The sequence below is a fragment of the Dama dama genome, chromosome 4 (assembly GCF_033118175.1).
Source record: "Dama dama isolate Ldn47 chromosome 4, ASM3311817v1, whole genome shotgun sequence".
NCBI classification, from domain to species: Eukaryota; Metazoa; Chordata; class Mammalia; order Artiodactyla; family Cervidae; genus Dama; species Dama dama.
The window spans coordinates 49412579-49434434 of NC_083684.1; the positions used below are offsets into that span (position 1 = coordinate 49412579).

A 21856-nucleotide genomic window follows, 5' to 3' on the forward strand; every position below is an offset into this window, starting at 1 on the left:
AGAGATTTCACAGACTAGTTTTAGTTCTGTGAAAGTGAAATTGAGATAAGTTTGATGAACTTTGATACATTGGAATTTTCTAAATCAATATCAGGAAGTTTTAAGGGCAAGTAAGGAAGAATTTAATGTCAGTATAAATATTTTAATAGATAATCTGGATTGTTGTGTTTTTTTTGAGGTCTTTATCAGAGGTCTGAGTTTTTTTTTCTTCTAGTACTGATCATGACCTACACGTAATCATCTTTGTTTATTTGCATGTGTTTATTGTCTCCACCTTCCAACCCCACATAGAGTCTGAGCCCCTGGGATGAACAGATATTTATTAAATGAATGAATAAATGAAAGTTATTTAGCATTTTAGTTTATTAATCTTATAGAAGTCTCTTGGGGATATCTCCAAATTCCATGTTTTCAGTTGTATCTCTTTAAAATTAAAATACATAAAGTATGTTCCCTCCACCAACAGTAAGAAATTTTGGAGAATGGAAATATAAGAGAATAAAATCTTTTTTCTTTTGGCTGTGCTGGGTCTTTCTGTGCACGGGCTTTCTCCAGGTACTGCGAACTGTACTACATGGGCTTCTCATTGCAGTGGCTTCTCTTGTTGCAGGGCACAAGCTCGAGGTGCATGGGCTTCAGTAGTTGCAGCTCACAGGCTCCAGAGCACACGCTCAGTAATTGTGGCATATGGGCTTGATTGCTCTGTGACATGTGGAATCTTCCCAAACCAGGCAGATTCTTATCCGCTGTACCACCAGAGAAGTCCAGGATAAAATCTTAAGACATGCATGATATAAATGACATTATTGGGGAGACAGAGTTTTTCACCTTATGGCTCAAGCTCAATTATAATTTTCATTTAAAATTTAAAGGAAGAATCAGTTCAGATTGTTTGAGGGAACTGCAAGTGATCATGTGCATCAGTAGTTTGTAGGATGCTTCCGATTGTATGTGCACTTGTATTTGTGAATATGACACCCAAACACATAATAGATCCTGTGTACCAAGAGATTCCCCACAGAACGGAAGCTTTGTAAAGGCATGGGTTTTGTCTCATTCATTGCTCTGTCCTCAGCAGCTGGAATAGTGCCAGGCTCAGAGCAGACCCTTGGTAAATATTTGAATAAATGAAAGGATACTTACAGCTTTTGAAGGTTTCTCATTGTGGAAATCTCAAAATTGGAGGAAACTCACATACCTTTATAAGCATTATATATGTGGATTTTTAAAGTATTTAAGTAAAATAGACTCAGTTCAGTTCAGTCACTCAGTCGTGACTCTGCGACCCTATGGACTGCAGCATGCCAGTTCCCTATCCATCACCATCTCCTGGAGCTTGCTCAAACTAATGTCCATTGAGTTGGTGATGCCATCCAACCCATCTCATCCTCTGTTGTCCCCTTCTCCTGCCTTCAATCTTTCCCAGTGTCAGGGTCTTTTCCAATGAGTCAGTTCTTCGCATCAGGTGGCCAAAATAGACTAAATAGACTAACGTGAGTAAAATTCGTATCTAACATGCCTTTAGCTAACTGTACCTGGTTAATAAACCCTTAAAATGAAAATCATGTTGCCATTGAATTAGGAAAAGAGACTTTGTGAGGAAGAATGATTTTATAAGCCAGCTGCTTTTAAAACAAACAGTTTGTTCTTAGAGAATGAAGTGATTGGTGGAGGAATATAAAAGTGGGTAAGTTGGTAATGGTTTATATTTCCCATTGGCATAGCTTACTCACCTCTTGATTGTTAATTATCCACATAGTCATAAACTCCAGAGAGAGTGGGAGAGCTTGTGCTGGATGAAATGCCTGTCAAGTGCTTTATTGATTTCTTGCCTTCTCTCTGATTTGGGGATCTGAATCTAGCAATTCACAAAATCACTACTTAGGAACAGCAAAGATCTAGTGAAATTTAATGCTGCAGTTTCTTTTGGTTGCCCTATTTAGTGAGATTGCCAGAACCTGGAGCCTTGGAAACAGTTTGTTGTTGTTGCATAGTCCACAGAAATTCTTGGTAATTCTGAGAGTCTCAGGTCAGGTGCCAGAAACTAACTGTACATTTTCCAGTAGAATAAGAAAAGCCATGGCTTTCTTTTTGTTTCTTTCTTTTTTTAAAAATATTTATTTTTTTTATTTGGCTGCACTAGGATCTTCAGTCTTCTTTGCAGTCTGCAGGGTTTTTAGTTGTGGCATGTGGGATCTAGTACCCTAACCAGGGGTCAAACCCAGCCTCCCTGCATTGGGCACTCAGGGAAGCCACTGGACCATCAGTGATGTCCCAAGACATGACTGAATTGGAAGTAAAGAAAACAACATAAAGCCTGAAGAAAATAATAGTAGAAGAAAAGAAATAGAGTAAAGAGATCTTACCCGTGTGACATAGCAAGAGTTTTGTATTTAACTCAGTGCCAAAGTAGTAATAGCAGTAACTGTAGATGGTTTAACTTGAATTTATTACTCCATGATAGAAAGTGCTCTCTATAGGAGCAATTTACATTTTATTTTCTCTGTGATACTTTAAAGTAGTACTTCAGTTAGCCATTTTAAAAAGTGGATATCAGTGAAGTAAAATTTTTAATGGATCAAGTGTGAGTTAGGCTGTGAAGTATTTTACTCACAAAGATTTATTCTAGTGTTGTGGAGTGTTTGTTTTTGGAAGCAAATGTGACCTAAAAGGCCAGTTGGAAAACTTAGTAGTGACCTTGGACAAGTAATTTAATCTCAGCTTTAACTTTATATTTTAAGTAAGGATAATGATGTGCATTCTCAGAATTAAATGAGATAATACCAGAAGTGAACTAGTTTGTTACAGTGCTTAATAGAGTAGCTTTCTCATTGTTATTTCCAACCACTGTCTCCATCTTTGTCTAGGTAACCCATCTTCATCAGTCATTCAGATCTGCTGTAGCCTACAGTCTGTTGAACTTACTACCTTTCATTGACCTACACTCTCCTTATAGCTTTACCACCTGTTTTAATTCCATGAGGAGTTGTTACAGTCAGAACAGAGCTTATACTGTCAACCCTCTCCCCCCTCAGCCCCCACACTTTCTTGTACAAACTTCACAGCCCTGATGATATCAGCACAGACATGCTGGCCAGTTTCACTGTACATTTATGTTCACTAAGCCCAGAAGTCGTGATTACTTCCCATATATTGTATATATTATATGTTCTTGGTCCATTCATTCCGGTTTTGTACATGACCATTCCATTCCTTGTTTTCCTCAGACTTCTATCATCTCTTCCCCCATCTTCACTTTCAGCCTGTGAACCTTGCTTCTTATTTATTTGAGGAGAGAATAGTAAACAGAAGAGAGTTTTGCTCAACTCATCCCACATGTACCCAGTAACCTGCATCTGTCCCAAACCTCTCCTTTTCTCTGTTTAGATAAACTGTTCTCTCCTAAGGCCACCCATGCATTTGTGCAGTAGGTTTCATCCCCTCTTGATGATTCAAGGACATTGCTCCAACAGCCTCTCCTGCATATTCAGTTTCTCCTTCTCTACCAGACCCTTCAGTCTACTCACAGATATGCCATTATTTCACCCATCTTAAAAACAACAGCAGCAGCAACAACAAAAACAGTGCTATTCTTAATGCAGTTACTCTTTTCTATCTACTGCCCCATCTCTCTCCTTCCATTTACACCAAAACTCCTTGAAGAAGTTGTCTGTATCAAGGTTGCCAAAGATTTCCATGTTGCCAAATTCAGTGGCTGGTTCTTAGCCTCAGTCTACTTGACTGATCAGCAGTATACTGCACAATCGATCTCTCTTGCTTCTAACCATTTATTCACTTGGTGTCATCCTAGTTTTCTCTTAGACCTCACTGTCTCCTTTGTGATTCTTCAACTCCTAATCCTCCCATTGTTGGAGGGTGCCAGGGCTTAGTTCACATCTTCACTCTCTTATTCTCTTCCTCTTTTTTCTTTTGTGTTGTTTACAGATTATTTCCTTGTTTTATCATGTGCACTCTTCTCTTGATTTCGTTCTGAATTTCATGACTTCAGATGCTGTCTGTGGATTATTATCTCCATCCTGCACCCCTCCTGCAGACTCCCGATTTGTGTATCCACTGGCTTCCTTAATATTTCCACCTGGAAGGATGTCTACTAGGCACCTCCCATTCAGTATGTCCCAAACCTATTTTTTCATCTAGTCCTTTCCTTCTAATTGAATGACAGCTTATTCTTTTAGTTGGTTAAGATAAAAAAAATCTTTGCGTCATCCTTAAATTTCTCTCACAGTACATGTTTCTGATCTTGTCAACTAATTCCAGGATATATGCAGAATTTTACTTCTTAACCACCTCTGCTACTTTACTACTTTGCATTATCTCTATCCAGTCTATTCAGAGACATGCAGGGGTTCCTGTTTCTTGTTTACCACGTTGACTTCTTAGTTGGTTCTTTTCCCCTCAGTTTTGCATAAGTGCATCTTTGTCATTAAAAAAAGGGGGGGATGTATGGGTGGCGAATTTTCTTAGTGAACCTGTGTTTTTCTTGATTGCTTGATTGGCTATTATTATGAATTCAGATTGTTTTTTCATATGGACATTTTAAATTATTGGATTATTGTAGTCTAACATTCTGGTGTTGCTGATGCCAATTTGATTCTCATTTTTCTCTCTGGATGTTCTTAGAGTTTAGAAATGTTGCCACACTGGAGTGTGTTTTTCCTGAGTGGTTTCAGTGGGCCTTGCAAATCTGAAGACTCAACTTTCTTTAACCTAGTAAATTTGCTCTGTCTAACTCTCAGATTAGTTTCTCTTTCACTCCTGTGTTTTTTGTTTTATTTTTTAACTACTATTGGATGAAGTTATTTTTAATTAATTTGCTTTTTAAAATATTTTTATATCTCTGTCTGTTGGTTATATCTTCTGGAGATTAAAATACAAAACCAACCATAAGGAAGAATACCCAGCAAAGCAGCTTAGAGGGTTGAGGCTAAATTTAGACTGCAAATTGGACATGCTTTTCCTTTTTCTTCCTGTTTATACGTCTTAACTAAAACTACATGAGAAGGCATTTTTTAAAACACGTTAAACCCATAAAAGACAAAGTAGATTTGGAGAGGGGACAGCAGCAACAAAATTTTGAAGGGTGAAAAAAAAGTTTTTGTCTTTTGAGTTTAAATATCTTCTTAGCAGAATTTAGCTGCAGACTAAGGAGGCAGTGGGTAAAGCCAAGAAGTAAACCTGATTTGCACCCAAACTAAAAGTCTTAGGAATTGGCAGCATCATATGCAATGAAAACAAGGACTATAGTAATGGGGTGAAGATAGAGGTTAGAACTGGAAGATTAACTTGAAATTTGTTTCAACAGTGGTCAGTTTTCCAAAGCCCCTTTGGCATTTCCCACATCTGGATAGCTACTTCTCTCTGATCCTGGTACTCTGGTGAGGGTAAACGAGATTCTGGAGAAACCTCAGCACATTTAGGAGCAGAGGTACCTACCACGCCAAAGACAGCATGGAGCACAGGGGGCATAAGGGAAGCTTGCACATGCCTGGAGCTTACTACATCCAATCAGGAGAATTGCCGAGCACCTTTTATGACTACATGTTAGACCCTGTGCTATGTGCTAGGAAATCAAAGAGCCACAGAGACAAGGTTCTTGAGGACTCAGCAGCTAAGGTAGGGCCTGACAGATAGTCACAGTTAGCCACAGGAAGAGGATGTCTAGGAAGAAGTGTCCAATCCTAGGTCACGGGGAGTTTTGCAGTCTGTCAGGAAAGTGAACACGCAAAGTCCCAGACTCTTGTCCTGACCAGCCACAACACTATGCAATTTGCTTAAAGGTTGGACCACGCTAGTTATCATTTAGGTCTTCAGGTCAGCCAAGTTCCTTCAGATTTGGGCCATTGACTGGAATGTTCTTCCCTTACTGCTTAGATGGCTATTGAAGAACTGGACAAAGCAACAGATTGAGAACAAAGTCACAAAGGAAAGAGAACCAAAGCTCTGGAAGGCTCAAGTCCCAATGAAAATGTGTCAAATAACACTCAAGCCCTCCCTCCCCTTTTATTTTTCTTCCCCTGCTCCATTTATCTTAGTTTATTCAGTTTGTCATTTGAATAACACGCTAACAAGTCTGAGTTTTTCTTGGTTGGTTGTAAAGTAAAAGTGAAAGTTGCTCAGGCGTGTCTAACTCTTTGCAGCCCCATGGACTATACAGTCCATGGAATTCTCCAGATCAGAATACTGGAGTCGGTAGCTGTTCCCTCCTCCACGGGATCTTCCCAACCCAGGGATCAAACCCATGTCTCCTGCATTGCAGGCGGATTCTTTACCAACTGAGCTATCAGGTGGGTTGTAAGGAGCACTGGAAAGTTTTTAGCCAATAAAGTGATTTGTCAGAGTCCAGCTGTAGGATCTTTATGCTGACAGCATTGTGCAAAAATTGTGAGTGAGGGACAATTTGAGCTGACAGTATTGAATGACGGTACCTATAATGATTCCTAGCCACCAAAATTAGGAAAGGAGCAAGAGGGAATCAGCTTTATCCTTCTAGATGCTACTTGAGTAGCCTCACCCCTTCAAAGCCTTCCCCAATTACCCTAGTCAGAAACCGTATATTGCATCTTCTATGTTTGCAGTTTATCTTCTGTTTTCTTTTTGTGCTTAGCAAACTTTTCTTATTTTTCGCTATAGACTATTTTTCAGCATCTTTCCCCCCTTGTGTCCTTTGTACTTAACAAATTAACTGTTGATAACATGAAGGATTATTATTTCTGAAAAGTCTCCTTCGTCAGAAAATGTGTGGTTGAACTTGACATTTTATAGGAAAGGACACTATGATAAATGAAGATGGTATTGAGGATATTTTATTCTCTCAGATTAGTAATAGTATTAATAATAAGTAAGTTAATATGTAATAATAAGTATTAATAATTCAGTTCAGTCACTCAGTCAGGCCCGACTCTTTGCAACCCCATGAACTGCAGCACACCAGGCCTCCCTGTCCACCACCAACTCCCAGAGTTCACCCAAACCCATGTCCATCGAGCTGGTGATGCATACTTTTGCTTTATAGAACTGTTTCAGCATCTCTCCTGTTTGCCATTTCAAAAAAGTCCTAATTTTTGTGTTTTGCATTACCACTGCTGTTGTTTTGCATCACCATCTGAATTATCAAAGTGCCTTTTGGTTTTAGTATTCTCTCTCCATGGCACTCTTTCTGAATTCTTAGTCTAGTCATTATTTCCTTGTACTCAGTCTGAAGTGCTAATGGTTGAACAAAGAAAGATATGTCTTGAGTAAATCTGCACATATTAATAATCCACTGGGAGGAAGCAAGTGAAGTTGCAAGGTCTCAAATCTATAATCATGGAAGGTGGCATTGGGCTGAAAGAAATGTAGAAGTCTTTCTTCCCCCAAAACTGAGGAAGAGGGGAGAAAATGAGTGAAGATATGAAATGTATTAATGAAAAGGATGAGATCATTTGGAGTCTTTTTAGTCAAAGAGGAGTTTACTTTCACTTTTAGAATTAAGTGATAAGGAGTTGGTTTTAAGAATATGTTTGAAAAGGTGAGAGGAAAGTTATCTGGATCATGAACTCTGTTATCTTAGAGTCACCAGTGACTGGCATGTGACAGTGCTGAAGAGATTGAGAATACTGCAGAGAGGTCAATAGTCAAGTCTGTTGGGGAGGACAGGTCTGAAGTACGTACAAGAAGGGATTACAGAGACCGGAGACAGATGATTTTATTTAGTGCAGTATTAGTCCCTAACAGAAAGTAGTGTGGATAAGGGTGAAGAATGGACCAAAGCAGAGAGTACAAGGTGTGCAAAAAGTGGAGGCTTGCAGCTACAAGCTGTGACGTGATTCAGAGAGCAGCCCTGTGGGATCTTATATTTTAAATCTCCTCACCCAAATAAAAAAAAATCCGGAGCCTACTTACCACTATCCTGCTCTCAGGGTCTGTGCGTACTGTGTTGTAGAAGAGATAGTTTAATAAGTGAAGATCTTTTAATATTTAATTAAACCTTGTGTTAAACCCTTATATAACTTAAGCTTATTCCAAATATGTAGTGTATCAAATAGTTTCAGCAAGAGTTTGTATAGCATACTGGATATGCACTAAGAACTGTACTTAAAGATAAATGTAAGGAAAATAAAAATACCAAGTGGAGCTTTTTGTTTGTTTGTTTTTAGATTTACTATTTTTTAGCTGTGATGGGTCTTTGTTGTTACACACAGACTTTATCTAGTTGCAATGAGCAGAGGCTACTCTCTTGTGGAGCGTGAACTCTGGGCCCATGGGCTTAGTTGCTCCATGGCATGTGGGATATTCCCGGATCAGGGATTGAACCGGTGTCCCTTGCATTGTAAGGCAGATTCATAACCACTGGACCACCAGGGAAGCCCCCAAATGTAGCTTTTCAGCACTTCCCCCCAACCCCCATTTGATGCTTATATGCTGGATTTTTTTTTTTAATCCATGTGCTGTGCTTTCTGTTTTCCCATCCTATTGATGTCCAGCTGTTATTTCTTTTTGCTGTAAATAGTCATTTTCCCATTTTATTCTAAGTAGGTTTATTGTGTAGTGTAATTCAGTTCCTTTGGTATCAAACAGTGCTCAGTAATTTGGGAAATAGCTTACTTAATAGCTTTTTCCACTGTGAAATTTATTCAAGAAATATTCAAATGTCAGCACTATTCAGGGCACTGTGTTAGCTACTTGTGTTAATTGCAGGGATACAAATCTTCGTCCTGAAGATCTTTCGGTTTTAAAAGAGGTCACTATATACAGAGGTAGAAGGCTGTATGATTTTTAAAGGAAGAATATGTCAGCAGCACCTGGGAGTATTGCTGGGGGGTTGTGTGGTAGCTGGTGTCATGTCACTTTGCCTGGGCCACTCTGTGCTTAGTTGCACAGTCGTGTCCGACTCTTTGCGACCCCATGGACTGTACCCTGCTGGGCTCCTCTGTCCATGGGGGTTCTCCAAGCAAGAATACTGGAGTGGGTTGCCATGCCCTCCTCCAGGGCATCTTCCCAACCCAGGGATCTAACCAGGTCTCCTGCATTGTGGACGGATTCTTTACCCTCTGAGCCATGAGGGAAACCCACCTGTGGCCAGGCCACAGTGCCCAGATATTTGGTCAGATATTCTGGATGTTTCTGAAGGCTTTTTTTTTTTAAACCAGATTAATATTTAAATTATTGTACTTTAAGTAAAGCATATTTGCTTCCCCATGATGTGGGATGTGGGTGGGCCTCCTCCAGTCAGGTTGAAGGTCCTAATAGAACAAAGACTGACCTCCTCTGAGCCAGAAGGAAAGAATTCTACCAGCAAACCACCTTTGGACTCAAACTGCAACTCTTCTCCAGGTCTCCAGCCTGCTGGCCTACTCTGCACATTTTGGATTTTCACATGAGCCAATTTCTTAAGTCTCGTGTCTATATATGTGCATTCTGTTGGTTCTGTTTCTCTGCAGAACTATGATGAATATAAGTAGTATCTAAGCTGAAATTTAGGATAGGTCACGTGTGGGGAGGAGCTTTGGTGGAGGACAGAAAACTTGGTCTGTGTATGGAAATAATGAGCTTGGTTTGAACTTGTGTTTGGATAAGTGAATGGGACCAGGTCTTGCAATTGATACTTGAGAGGAATTTTAATTTTAAGACTACTTCATAAATGTTATTATGGATTTCCATTTGAACTTAGTTTCCCAACTTACTTTTGGACATTTCTTGAATAATCAACCTTTTGTTTATTGCTCTCACAGTTTAGTATCCAGGAGACTTGTTTTTCTTGTTTATCAATCAGTATCAGAGCCTAACTTATAATTTTTAGTTTGTGTCCAAAAGTTGAGGCTTTTGGAAAATATTAACATCATTTTGATGGTGCCAACTACATTTCATTTCAGTTCAGTCATGTCTGACTCTTTGCGACCCCATGAACTACAGCACACCAGGCCCCCGATCCATCACCAACTCCTGGAGTCTACCCAAACCCGTGTCCATTGTGTCAGTGATGCCATCCAACCATCTCATCCTCTGTTGTCCCCTTCTCCTCCTGCCCTCAATCTTTCCCAGTATCAGGGTCTTTTCAAATGAGTCAACTCTCTGCATCAGGTGGCCAAAGTATTGGAGTTTCAGCTTCAACATCAGTCCCAGTGAACTTCAGTGAACACCCAGGACTAATCTCCTTTAGGATAGACTGGTTGGATCTCCTTGCAGTCCAAGGGACTCTCAGGAGTCTTCTCCAACACCACAGTTCAAAAGCATCAATTCTTTGGTGCTCAGCTTTCCTTATAGTCCAACTCTCACATCCATACATGACTACTGGAAAAACCATAGCCTTGAGTAGATGGACCTTTGTTGGCAAAGAGACGTCTCTGCTTTTTAATATGCTGTCTAGGTGGGTCATAACTTTCCTTCCAAGGAGTAAGCATCTTTTAATTTCATGGCTGCAATCACCATCCGCAGTGATTTTGGAGCCCAGAAAAATAAAGTCAGCCACTGTTTCCCCATCTATTTGCCATGAAGTGATGGGACTGGATGTCATGATCTTAGTTTTCTGAATGTTGAGCTTTAAGCCAACTTTTTCACTCTCTTCTTTCACTTTCATCAAGAAGCTCTTTAGTTCTTCTTCACTTTCTGCCGTAAGGGTGGTGTCCTCTGAATATCTGAGGTTATTGATATTTCTCCCAGCAATCTTGATTCCAGCTGTGCTTCCTCCAGCCCAGCGTTTCTCATGATGTACTCTGCATATAAGTTAAATAAGCAGGATGACAATATACAGTCTTGACATACCCCTTTTCCTATTTGGAACCAATCTGTTGTTCCATGTCCAGTTACAACTGTTGCTTCCTGACCTGTATACAGGTTTCTCAAGAGGCAGGTCAACTATGGATATATTTATCATATTTAAACTTAACAAAGCTTTGGTATTTTATAATGGGGATACTGTATTGGGAATTTGGTCACTATAGCTCTTCCCTCTTGTTGTGTACTTTGACTATATGTGTGGGTATTAAGGGTCTTCCCCTGGTGGCTAAGTGGTAAAGAACCCGCCTACTAATGCAGGAGAAGTGAGTTCTATCCTTGTGACGGGAAGATCCCCTGGAAAAGGAAAATGGCATCCCATTCCAGTATTCTTGCCTAGGAAATCCCGTAGACAGAGGAGCCTGGCAGGCTGCAGTCCATAGGGACACGATTCAGTGACTGGGTATGCATGCATGTGGGTATTAATACACTGTGAACCAAGTTTGACATTAGTGTATGTTTGAATTTGCCTTGATCTAGAGGTAGAGATATTTTAGATAAATGATTTTGCCAGAACTTTGACCCTATTTCTTTTTTTATTAAAAAAAAATAGTATCATGGGATGCGTTTCTATTAATAAGTCTTCGCTATTTATAGCCAGAAGTGGGGAATTTATTATATTCTTTTAAGACTAATGCAGGAAAAAAATACTTTCCCTACTTCCCACTCTTTGGAACGTTAGCCTAAAATGTGAACTTTTCTATTTTGGGAAATAAGAAAAACTAGAATACTTACTAAAGCAATGTAGCATCGTGAAGTTAAGAAGATAGAGGACAACTTCTCCTAGTTTCAGCATTGTATTCCAACTATTACTGTCATTTTGTGTATTTTCTTACTGCTATATTTGTAGGGGTGTGTGTGTGTGTTTCATTTTTGTTTTTAGCCTCACCTCAAGGCATGTGGGACCTTAGTTCCTCAACCTGGGAGACCAGGAATGGAACCTACACCCCTGCAGTGGAAGTGCAGGGCTGCCAGGGAAGTCAGTGTGAGTGTTGAGGTAAAAATCATGTAACATAAAATTAACCATTATAAAATGTAGGATTTAATCTAGTCACAGTGTTGTGTAACCATCAGTTCAGTTCAGTTGTTCAGTTGTGTCCGACTCTTTGAGACCCAGTGGACTGCAGCACACCAGGCCTCCCTGTCCATCGCCAACTCCCAGAGTTTACTCAAACACAAGTCTGTTGAGTCAGTGATGCCATCCAGCCATCTCATCCTCTGTTGTCCCCTTCTCCTCCTGCCTTCAGTCTTCCCCAGCATCAGGGTCATTTCCAGAAAATAAGTCAGCTCTTCTCATCAGGTGGCCAAAGTATTGGAGCTTCAACATCAGTTCTTCCAATGAATATTCAGGGCCGATTTCCTTTAAGATTGATTGGTTTGATCTCCTTGTTGTCCAAGGGACTCTCAGGAGTCTTCTCCAACACCACAGTTCAAAAGCATCAATTCTTTGACGCTCAGCTTTCTTTATGGTTCAACTCTCACATCCATACATGACTACTGAAAAAATAATAGCTTTGACTAGATGGACCTTTGTTGGCAAAGTAATGTCTCTGCTTTTTAATATGCTGACTAGGTTGATCATAGCTTTTCTTCCAAGGAGCAAGCATCTTTTAATTTCATGTCTGTAGTCACCGTTTCCAGTGATTTTGGAGCCCAAGAAAATAAAGCCTGTCACTGTTTCCCCATCTATTTGCCATGAAGTGATGGGACCAGATTCCATGATCTTTGTATTTTGAATATTGAGTTTTAAGCCAGCTTTTTCACTCTCCTCTTTCACTTTCATTAAGTTTCTTTAGTTCCTCTTAACTTTCTGCTGTAAGGATGGTGTAATCTGTATATCTGAGGTTGTTGATATTTTTCCCTGCAGTCTTGATTCCAGCTTGTGCTTCATCCAGTCCAGCTTCTTATCAAGTACTCTGCATATAAGTTAAATAAACAAGGTGACAGTATACAGCCTTGACATACTCCTTTCCTAATTTGGAACCAGTCCATTGTTTCATGTCCAGTTTAACTGTTGCTTCTTGACCTGCATGCAGATTTCTCAGGAGGCAGGTTAGGTGGTCTGGTGTTCGCATCTCTTTCAGAATTTTCCAGTCTGTGGTGATCCACACAGTCAAGGGTTTGGCGTAGTCAATTAAGCAGAAATAGATATTTTTCTGGAATTCTCTTGTTTTTTCTATGATTCAGCGGATGTTGGCAATTTGATCTCTGCTCCTCTGCCTTTTCTAAATCCAGCTAGAACATCTGAAAGTTCACGGTTCATGTACTGTTGAAGCCTGACTTGGAGAATTTTGAGCATTACTTTGCTAACGTGTGAGATGAGTGCAATTATACTGTAGTTTGAGCACTGTTTGACATTGCCCTTCTTTGGGATTGGAATGAAAACTGACCTTTTCCAGTCCTGTGGCCACTGCTGAGTTTTCCAAATTCGCGGGGATATTGAGTGCAGCACTTTCACAGCACCATCTTTTAGGATTTGAAGTAGCTCAGCTGGAATTCCATCACTCCCACTAGCTTTGTTCGTAGTGATGCTTCCTAAGGCCCGCTTGACTTCGCATTCCAGGATGTCTGGCTCTAGGTGAGTGATCACTCCATCGTGGTTATCTGGGTCATGAAGATCTTTTTTGTGTAGTTCTTCTGTGTTCTGCCCACAGTTTGAAGGACACTTACTTTAATTTCTCATTTCCCCTTCCCCAGCCCATAGTGGCCACTAATCTGCTTTATATTTCAGTGGATTTCCTGACGCCAGGTAAATGGAATCATAATATGAGATATTTTGTGACGGACTTCTTTCACTTAGTGTGTTTTTAAGATTCATCATATTGTAGTGTATTTCAGAACTTAATTCCTTTTTATGGCTAAATAGTCTTCCATTATACCAGATACGTTGGGGGCTTCTCTGGTGGCTCAAATGGTATAGAATCTGCCTGCAATGCAGGAGAGCTGGGTTCAACCCCTCGTTCAGGTAGGTCCCCTGGAGAAGGAAGTGGCAACCCACTCCAATATTCTTGCCTGGAGAACTCCATGGACCGAGGAGCCTGGTGGTCTACAGTCCATGCGGTCACAAAGAGTTGGACATGACTCCGCAACTAACACACTCTGTATATTCTTGCCACTTAATGTCTTCTGTTTCTGATAGGTCCATACCATTTCTGTCCTTTATTGTCCCCATCTTTGCATTAAATGTTGCCTTGTTATCTCTTATTTTCTTGAAGAGATCTCTAGTGTTTTCCTCTATTTCTTGGCATTGATCGCTGAGGAAGGCTTTCTTATCTCTCCTTGCTGTTCTTTGGAAATCTGCATTCAAATGGTTGTATCTTTACTTTTCTCCTTTGCCTTTCGCTTCTCTTTTCTCAGCTATTTTAAGGCCTCTTCAGAGAACCATTTTGCCTTTTTGCATTTCTTCTTCTTGGGGATGGTTTTGGTCACCACCTCTTGTACAGTGTTACAAACCTCCGTCCATAGTTCCTGGGTGATGCTCTGATATCACCCAGGAAATTCCAAGAGATTTAGGAGCTCTGTGTCAGAAACCCAGGTCAAAGACCAAACTTTAGAACATAAGATGCCCTTAGTACATTTATCTTTTAGGAAATTACAGAAGTTTTGGAGCTCTGGTCAGAAGCTAGAGACGAAAACCTATTTATATAGGCTTCTCTGGTGACTCAGATTGTTAAAAATCTGCCTGCAGTGCAGGAGACCCAGCTTCAATCCCTGGGTTGGGAAGGTCCCCTGGAGAAGGGAATGGCTACCCACTCCAGTATTCTTGGCTGGAGAATTGCATGAATAGAGGTTTGAAGTCCTTGCAGTCCAAGGGACTTTCAGAAGTCTACTCCATGATAGCCAGCATCATATTCAATGGTGAAAGACAGAAAACATTCCCCTAGGAACAGAAACAGAAGAAGATTGTCCACTTCCACCACTGTTACACAGCAATGTACTAGAAGTCCTAGCCAGCACAGTTAGTCAGAGGGACTATACTGTCATGAAGTATGGTCCCTTTGATGTACTGTTTGATTCAGTCTGCCAGTATTTTGTTGAGGAATTTTGTGTCTGTATTCCTAAGAGATTTTCATGTAGTTTTCTTACGGTACTTTGTCTGACCTTGGTATCAAGATAATGCTGGCCTCATAGAATGTGTTAGGAAATATTCCTTTTTCTTCTGTTTTTTGGAGGAGTTTGAATAAGATTGATGTTAATTCTTAAAGTGTTTAGTAAAATTCACCAGTGAAACTTGGTATCAACAGTGAAGCCTGGTCCTGGTTCTTTGGAGGGTTTTGACTACTAGCCCAGTCTCTTGTTGGACTTGTTAAAGATCTATTAAGATTTTCTGTTTCTTCTTGAGTCAGTTTTGGTAATTTGTATGTTTCTGGAAATTTTTCTTTTTTGTCTAGATTATCTATTTTGTTGGCACACAATAGTTTGTAGTATTCTCCTGTAAGTTTTTTAATCTGTGTAAGGTTGGTAGTAATGTTTTTGCTTTCATTTGACTTTAGTTATATTTCCTCATCTTTTTCCTTAGTCTAGACTAGCTAAAGTTTTGTCTTATTTTGTTGATCTTTTCAAAGAACCAACTTTTGGTTTTAATGATTCTGTGTCTCTGTTTGCTATGTTGTTTATCTTTGCTTGAATTTAGTATTATTATTTCCTTCCTTCTTTCTGCTGGATTTGGGCTTAGTTTGCTCTTTTTCTGATTTCTTTCTTCTTCTTTTTCTTTCTTTCTTTGAGTGTACTGGGTTTTAGTTGCAACACTCGGTTTCTTCGATCTTTAGTTGCGGCATGCAAACTCTTAGTTGTGGCATGTGGGTTCTAGTTCCCTGACCAGGGATCAAACCTGGGCCCCCTGCATTGTGAGCACAGAGTCTTAGCCCCTGGACCACAGGCAAATTCCTCTAGTTTCTTAATAGATGATTTGAGATTTTTTAAATATAGCATTTATAATTATAAATTACTTTCTTGCATATGGCATTCTTTATATCCCTTAATTTTGGCAGGTGGTGTTTTCTTTTCCATTTGTCTTCAAGTTTTTTCTTTCTTTTTTTAAAAAAAATTATTTTTTAGTTAACAGTTAATTGCTTTACAGAATTTTGTTGTTTTCTGTCAAACCTCAACATGAATCAGCCATTCAAATTTTTCCTTAATTTCCCTAGTGGTATCTTTTTTGTCTTATTGGTTCTTTATGAGTCAGTTGTTTAATTTCCAAATACTTGTGATTTTCTAATTTCTATTACTAATTTCTAGCCTCATTTCCATTTTAGTCAAAGAGGATACTTCATAAAATTCAATCCTTTTCAATTTATTGACAGTTGATTTGGCCTAAAATTTGGTCTGTTGTGAAGAATGTTCTATGTGCAATGTAAAGTAATATACATTTGCTGTTGTTGAGGGGGAGAAAAGATATTCTAAATCTTTTAAATGCCTTCTCCAGTACTACTAAGGAAGTCAGTTATGCCCTGCCCTTGAGGGTTAAAACAATGGTCAACCTCTCTGGCTGGCTTCTCAGTGAATTTTTAGGTAGATCATAGCATACAACCCTAATTTTTTGGAGGACAAGATCCCTGTTCCCCACATGGCACCAGCAAGCTAGCCAAAAACATGGGCTACTATCCCCATAGCTGCCTTTTACAGAGATGGGAGATGATGAATGGTAATAGCCAGCCCCTCTGGAAAATGCCAGAATTCACCAAAAGTTACCGACCTCTTTCTTCATTAGGTTCTCACTTGGATTCTATAGGCATCTGATTAGACTCCATAATTCCAAAATGGTTTGTTCAGATTGTTTGCCAGCCCAGTAGTTGTTTGGGTGGAGGGACCATTCCTGGATCTTCTTACTCCACCATCTTGCATAATGCCCCTCACACCTATGTATTTATTTTTAATAGTTGTAATCTTTTGAAATTAATATTTATATAATCTGCCTCATGCATAGCATGTTTAATGTTATTATATGTTTACCTAACTTTTTGATGTTACAAATAATATAGCAGTCTATTTTGGGGGAAAAAAAATGTGGACAGAGTTGTAGATTCTGAGTAAGAAATTACATTTAATAAGTCATGTTCTATTTTGACCTTTTTAGGTACCTTTTCACCATCACTTGACCCGTAACTTCCAAACTGACCCTCTGCTTCCTTTTTCACTTTATCTTCCAAGTCACAGAAGAAAAAATACTGAGAATGGTGGTTGCTAGGGGTAGGGGAAAAAGTGTTGTGGTTCATAAAGTTTCAATTAAGCAAGGTGATAAAGTTGTAGAGCTCTGCTGTTTGTTTGAAATTAGCAATTCTGTGATGTACATTTAGAATTTTGTTAAGAGAGTAGATCTCATGTGGTGTATTCTTACCACAGTGAATCTGGTGGGCTAGAGTCCATGGGGTTGCAAAAGAGTCAGATACGACTTAGCAACTAAACAACAACAATGCAATTAAGAAAAATCGGGAATTCTCTGGTAGTCCAGTGGTTAGGACTTGGTGCTTTCACTGCTGAGGCCTGGGTTCAATCACTGGTTAGAGAACTAAGATGCTGCAAGCCGGTTGAGGTGACCAAAAAGAAAAAGAATTGAATTAATAGATAACATTAACAAAATTGCTGGTGAAGTATACCTAACAGTGGAGTTGTCTGCCAGCTTGAAAGGGAAAAAAAGCAAGGTAGCATGGTGGAAGAAAGTATAACGAAGAGCTGAGTCTGCTGCTTGGAGGCAAGGAAAGAGTGCATCAGGATCAGGAAAAACGACATAGTAAGGACTGGTTACTGAGCCAGGAGGAAACTTGGGGTGAGAGGGAATCATACACTATTCCTACATGGTTTTCTATGTTTAGCCACTGCTCCCTAAAATACAATAAATAAAATAGCAGGTTAAAATAAATTAGGGATGAAACAATGTGATTTCTGACTGTACTGACATAATTCCCTTAAGAGCCAGTTGCACATGAGCTAATTCATGTATTAAAATTATTTGTAGCAGAATAGTACCGGTAATTTTCTACTTTTTCTATTCTTGTCCTGCTTTCTCTCTTTCTGCTCTTAGCATCCAGGTTTCAGCCTTCACTACCTCTCATTTGTTCTGTTATCTTACAGATATATATATACAGATACAGGTATATCTGTTATATACCCTTCTGATTGCTGTTCTAATTAACTTATTCTTTATAATGCTACAAGAACTGTCTTGAAGACATAAAATCTGATCAGGTAGTCTCTATCATTAAAACCTGTTTCTCAAACTCTTAGTGTGTGCAAATCATTCTTCATGGTGTCTGTTGCCATGATTTTTTGCATTGACTCTCTTGCTGTATGATAGAGATTTTCTTCATATCCCATTTTGGAAAGTATGCTTTTAATTTTCAACTCTATTGTGGGTTATCTTTAGGACTTCAAATAACAAATTTTTAAGCCATTGTATGTGAATTTATCAACTTGCCCCAAACTTTTATTAGGTAACTTCTTACTGTAAAAGTTGAGAGTATTCACTTAGGAATTTCCTTTCATGTTTCTTTTGCTTCTTATTTTCATCTCCCAATTTTTGTGAGACTAGGGTGTGAAATACATACCATCTTAACAGCCCATGGACTGAGAAGCCTGGTAGGCTACAGCCCATGGGGTCACAAAGAGTCAGACAGGACTGAGCAACTTCACTTAACTTTTCTAACACTTTGTAACTTTGTAGTCTTTTTCAGAACTATTAAATTTACATTCCATCCTAGCACCTTCAGTGGTAAAGAATCCACCTGCCAATGCAGGAGTCCTGGGTTCAATCCCTGGGTGGCGAATGGAGTAAGAAATGGCAACCACTCCAGTATTTTTTATTGTAAAATTACATGGACAGAGGAGCCTGGCAGGCATGCGGTTGTGAAGTGTTGGACACAACTAAGTGACTGAACACGCATGCACACTAGCACCTTGGTAAATTGTCACATACATTTATGCGCTTAAATGATTTTATTGTCCATCTCTTATTTTTTAATGCTTTTGTCTCTGTGAGTTCTTTATTTTGGTGTAGAAAGGGTAAGTCTGTGTGGCTTATAGTGCACTAAAGTTCTTTTTTTTTCCTGGAAATACAGTGAAACCTTCTGATCATATTTAGGTCCTTATGTCAGGAAATTTGTTATATCTTTAGTTGCATTTTGTCTTGTTCTGTTGTCTTTCTCAGACTGTTCTTGTTATGTTTATTCTGCAGCTCTATTTGTCTTACCTCTTTTTTCTTTAACTCTATGTGTTTTCAGTATGTGAGTTTTATTTTTCTTGAGAATATAAAGCAGTTCTTTCTGAAATTTTCTTGTTCCATCTTTCTTTTGGATATATGGATATAATTTGAATGGTTATGCCTTGGATAGCCTAATAGATCTTCTCTCTGGTTTTATAGATGGTAGACCTTTAACCCCACCCCACCTGCCCACAGCTTCAGGATGAGCTGATTTGTTACCTTGAAGGTCTGGAACTTTATAAAATTTTGTGTGGTGGTAATAGTGCTGGTGCTGAGGTTAGGGGTGAGATTGATCCACCTGTAATTTTCCTAGCTTTCTTTTTGGTTAAAGGACAAAAACATAAAACCATATCTATTACTTCTGCCCTGATACAATATTGTTTGGCCACCAGAGAGAGAGGGGAGCTTCAGCTCTGACATTCTACATCTTTTCCTTTATCACATCTGTGTCCCCATCCATCAAGTTGGAATATGCCTGGGAAAATTTCTCAGCATGCTATGTATGGATTCTGGAGTTGGCCTTCCAGATTGGACTAACTCTAAAAGTATCTGCATGATACTTTTTAGTAAAGTTTTATGGTACAGGTTTGAGGTATTTTCTTGGTTTAGGGATATTTTAACTTTTTAATTTTCTTTAGTAATAGGGCAGAATAGTAATCTGCAAACCTACAACTATGCCATCATCTTTTCCTGAAGGTCTCATAAGTACCACAAAAAATTTTTAGGATTAAAAAAAGGCATGTAAGCTGAAATATTTATCTTCATTCTAGCTATGGATAAGATCTGTAGAAAAATATAAAACTTTGCACAATGTTAAGGGGTTTGCTTCCTCTAGGATACTCTTTAAATGAATAGTATCTGATATGGGAAACTTTCTTATTTGGCGCTTCTGTGGAGATGTCAACATTTTTAGAAGTCTCCTAAGATAGTGAACCTGAAATTTCTTTAGTATTGATAAGAAATCTTGAGGAATTGATTTAAAATATAGATATTGATTTCTGTATCCTCTTCACAGAAAATCTGAGTCAGTGGATTCCAGAATCTTTTTTTTAGCTAGTTTACCCTGAAACAGCTGGTCACAGTTCAACTTTGAATAATGCCATCCTGAGTGTTAGTCAGATTTAATTACGAGGTAGATATTTTAGGTAACTAGGGCATTTCAGGCTGTCCCATGGAGCCGAGTAGCTGACAGAGGCTTTACTTGGTTTCTAGAGGACGTGTTACTAACCAAGGAAGATATTCTTTTCATTGTCTTATCTTAAACCTAAAGCTCAATTTCCCAGACTTTGGGATTTTTGTAGATTGGGAAAATCTTCACTCAGTGAAGATTCACTACACACACATACACACCCACACCCACCCCCATACCCACCCACACACACACATACACACAGAGGAAATATCATACAAGTTGCCAGTTTTTTATTTTGCTGAATGGGGACATTAAAAATAAATCAGCAATGAAAGGGCTTTTTTTAGCACCTCTTACCACAACCACCAAAGATGTAAGTAAGTAACAGTGTAGAGAGAACACAATACTTTCTAATATAATCTTCGTAACACTGATAGTCTTTTAAATCGAATACATGTAAATCTATGCAAAACCCACTTTCTTTTCCACTTTTAAAAGAATTTTACTTTAGCTACAAATTAATGAATACTTTCTCATGGAGGGCATTTAAGGACTGCTCCTTAGCACTGGGAACAGTGCACTCTAAGAGGCGCTACCTGAATACAGTGAGTAGACATCTGTCTCATGTCCTCTGTTTTCTTACCAGTTCGGTCCTTTGGTACAGAAGACAGACCAACAGATCGTCCAATACCACCTCGAGATGAAGTCTTTGAATACATAATATTCCGTGGGAGTGATATTAAAGACCTTACTGTTTGTGAGCCACCAAAACCACAATGTTCTTTGCCTCAGGACCCAGCTATTGTTCAGGTAACATTGTAAATCTGTCTTGGAGTATAAATAAATTTCATACACATAACTAGCCTTGGATTTTACCTCCTTGTTTTAGTCTTTTAAATTTTCTCTATTGAACATTCATGTAGCTTATTACCATTTTCTAGTTACCTAGATACCCAGAATAACTGGGTGATGTTCTCATCCAGGTTTCTCTCTTTAGATGATAAATCGGAACTAAATAGAGTAAGAAATAGCTGAGGGATTAATTTTTTTTCTTTTTCTTTTGCTGTGCCACACAGCATGTAGAATCTTAGTTCCCATGTGGAAGCCCGGAATCTTAACCACTGGATCACCAGAGAAACCCAGGAATTAATTTTTTTCATAAGAATTTTCTGATTGCAGTAACAAAGTAGCTAATGTTTATTGAGTTCTGAGTTTATGAGAAGCACTATTAAAAGCACTGCACATATAATAAGGCAAACCTCACAACACTCTCTGAGCTTGGTACTATAGTTATTCTCTTTTATAAGTGAGGAAATTGAATTAGAGCCATAATTTGAGTAGACCCAGGCATCCTGGCTCCAGAATCCAGGATCCATTCCACTATATTATTCACATATATTCTATTATTATATATTCTATTATTCACATTTGGTTCATTTTACAAACTAGGGTGATGGTGGCTGCTCTTAGGTATGATTACTAGGTTTAATGGAAAAAATGCTGAATCACATTATATGTTTGTATAGTGTACATGGAGTGTTATATAGTCAGATAGCACAAACATAAAAGGATTTTAACATATACTGATAATTGATTCTGTAATAAAGTATTAAAAAGAAGATCCTGAGGCTTCTCATTAAGAGAAATTTCAAAATTTTTGTATTTTAATAAAAACAGAAACATGTGATGTCTAATAGATTGCAAATTATGAGTTAAAGAGGATGTTTACATTATAGTACCCGTTTATATGTTAA

General features: G+C 38.8%; 1 protein-coding gene across 4 annotated transcripts in view; it reads left to right on the forward strand.

The window, feature by feature from the left end:
- Positions 1–21856, forward strand: part of LSM14A (LSM14A mRNA processing body assembly factor) — a 52624-nt gene that overhangs the window by 3934 nt on the left and 26834 nt on the right. For all 4 annotated transcript variants that reach the window (XM_061138970.1, XM_061138972.1, XM_061138973.1 and 1 more), the window contains exon 2: positions 20749–20912. In XM_061138970.1, the coding sequence (XP_060994953.1) occupies positions 20749–20912 (164 nt within the window). The remainder of the gene's footprint in view (positions 1–20748; positions 20913–21856) is intronic.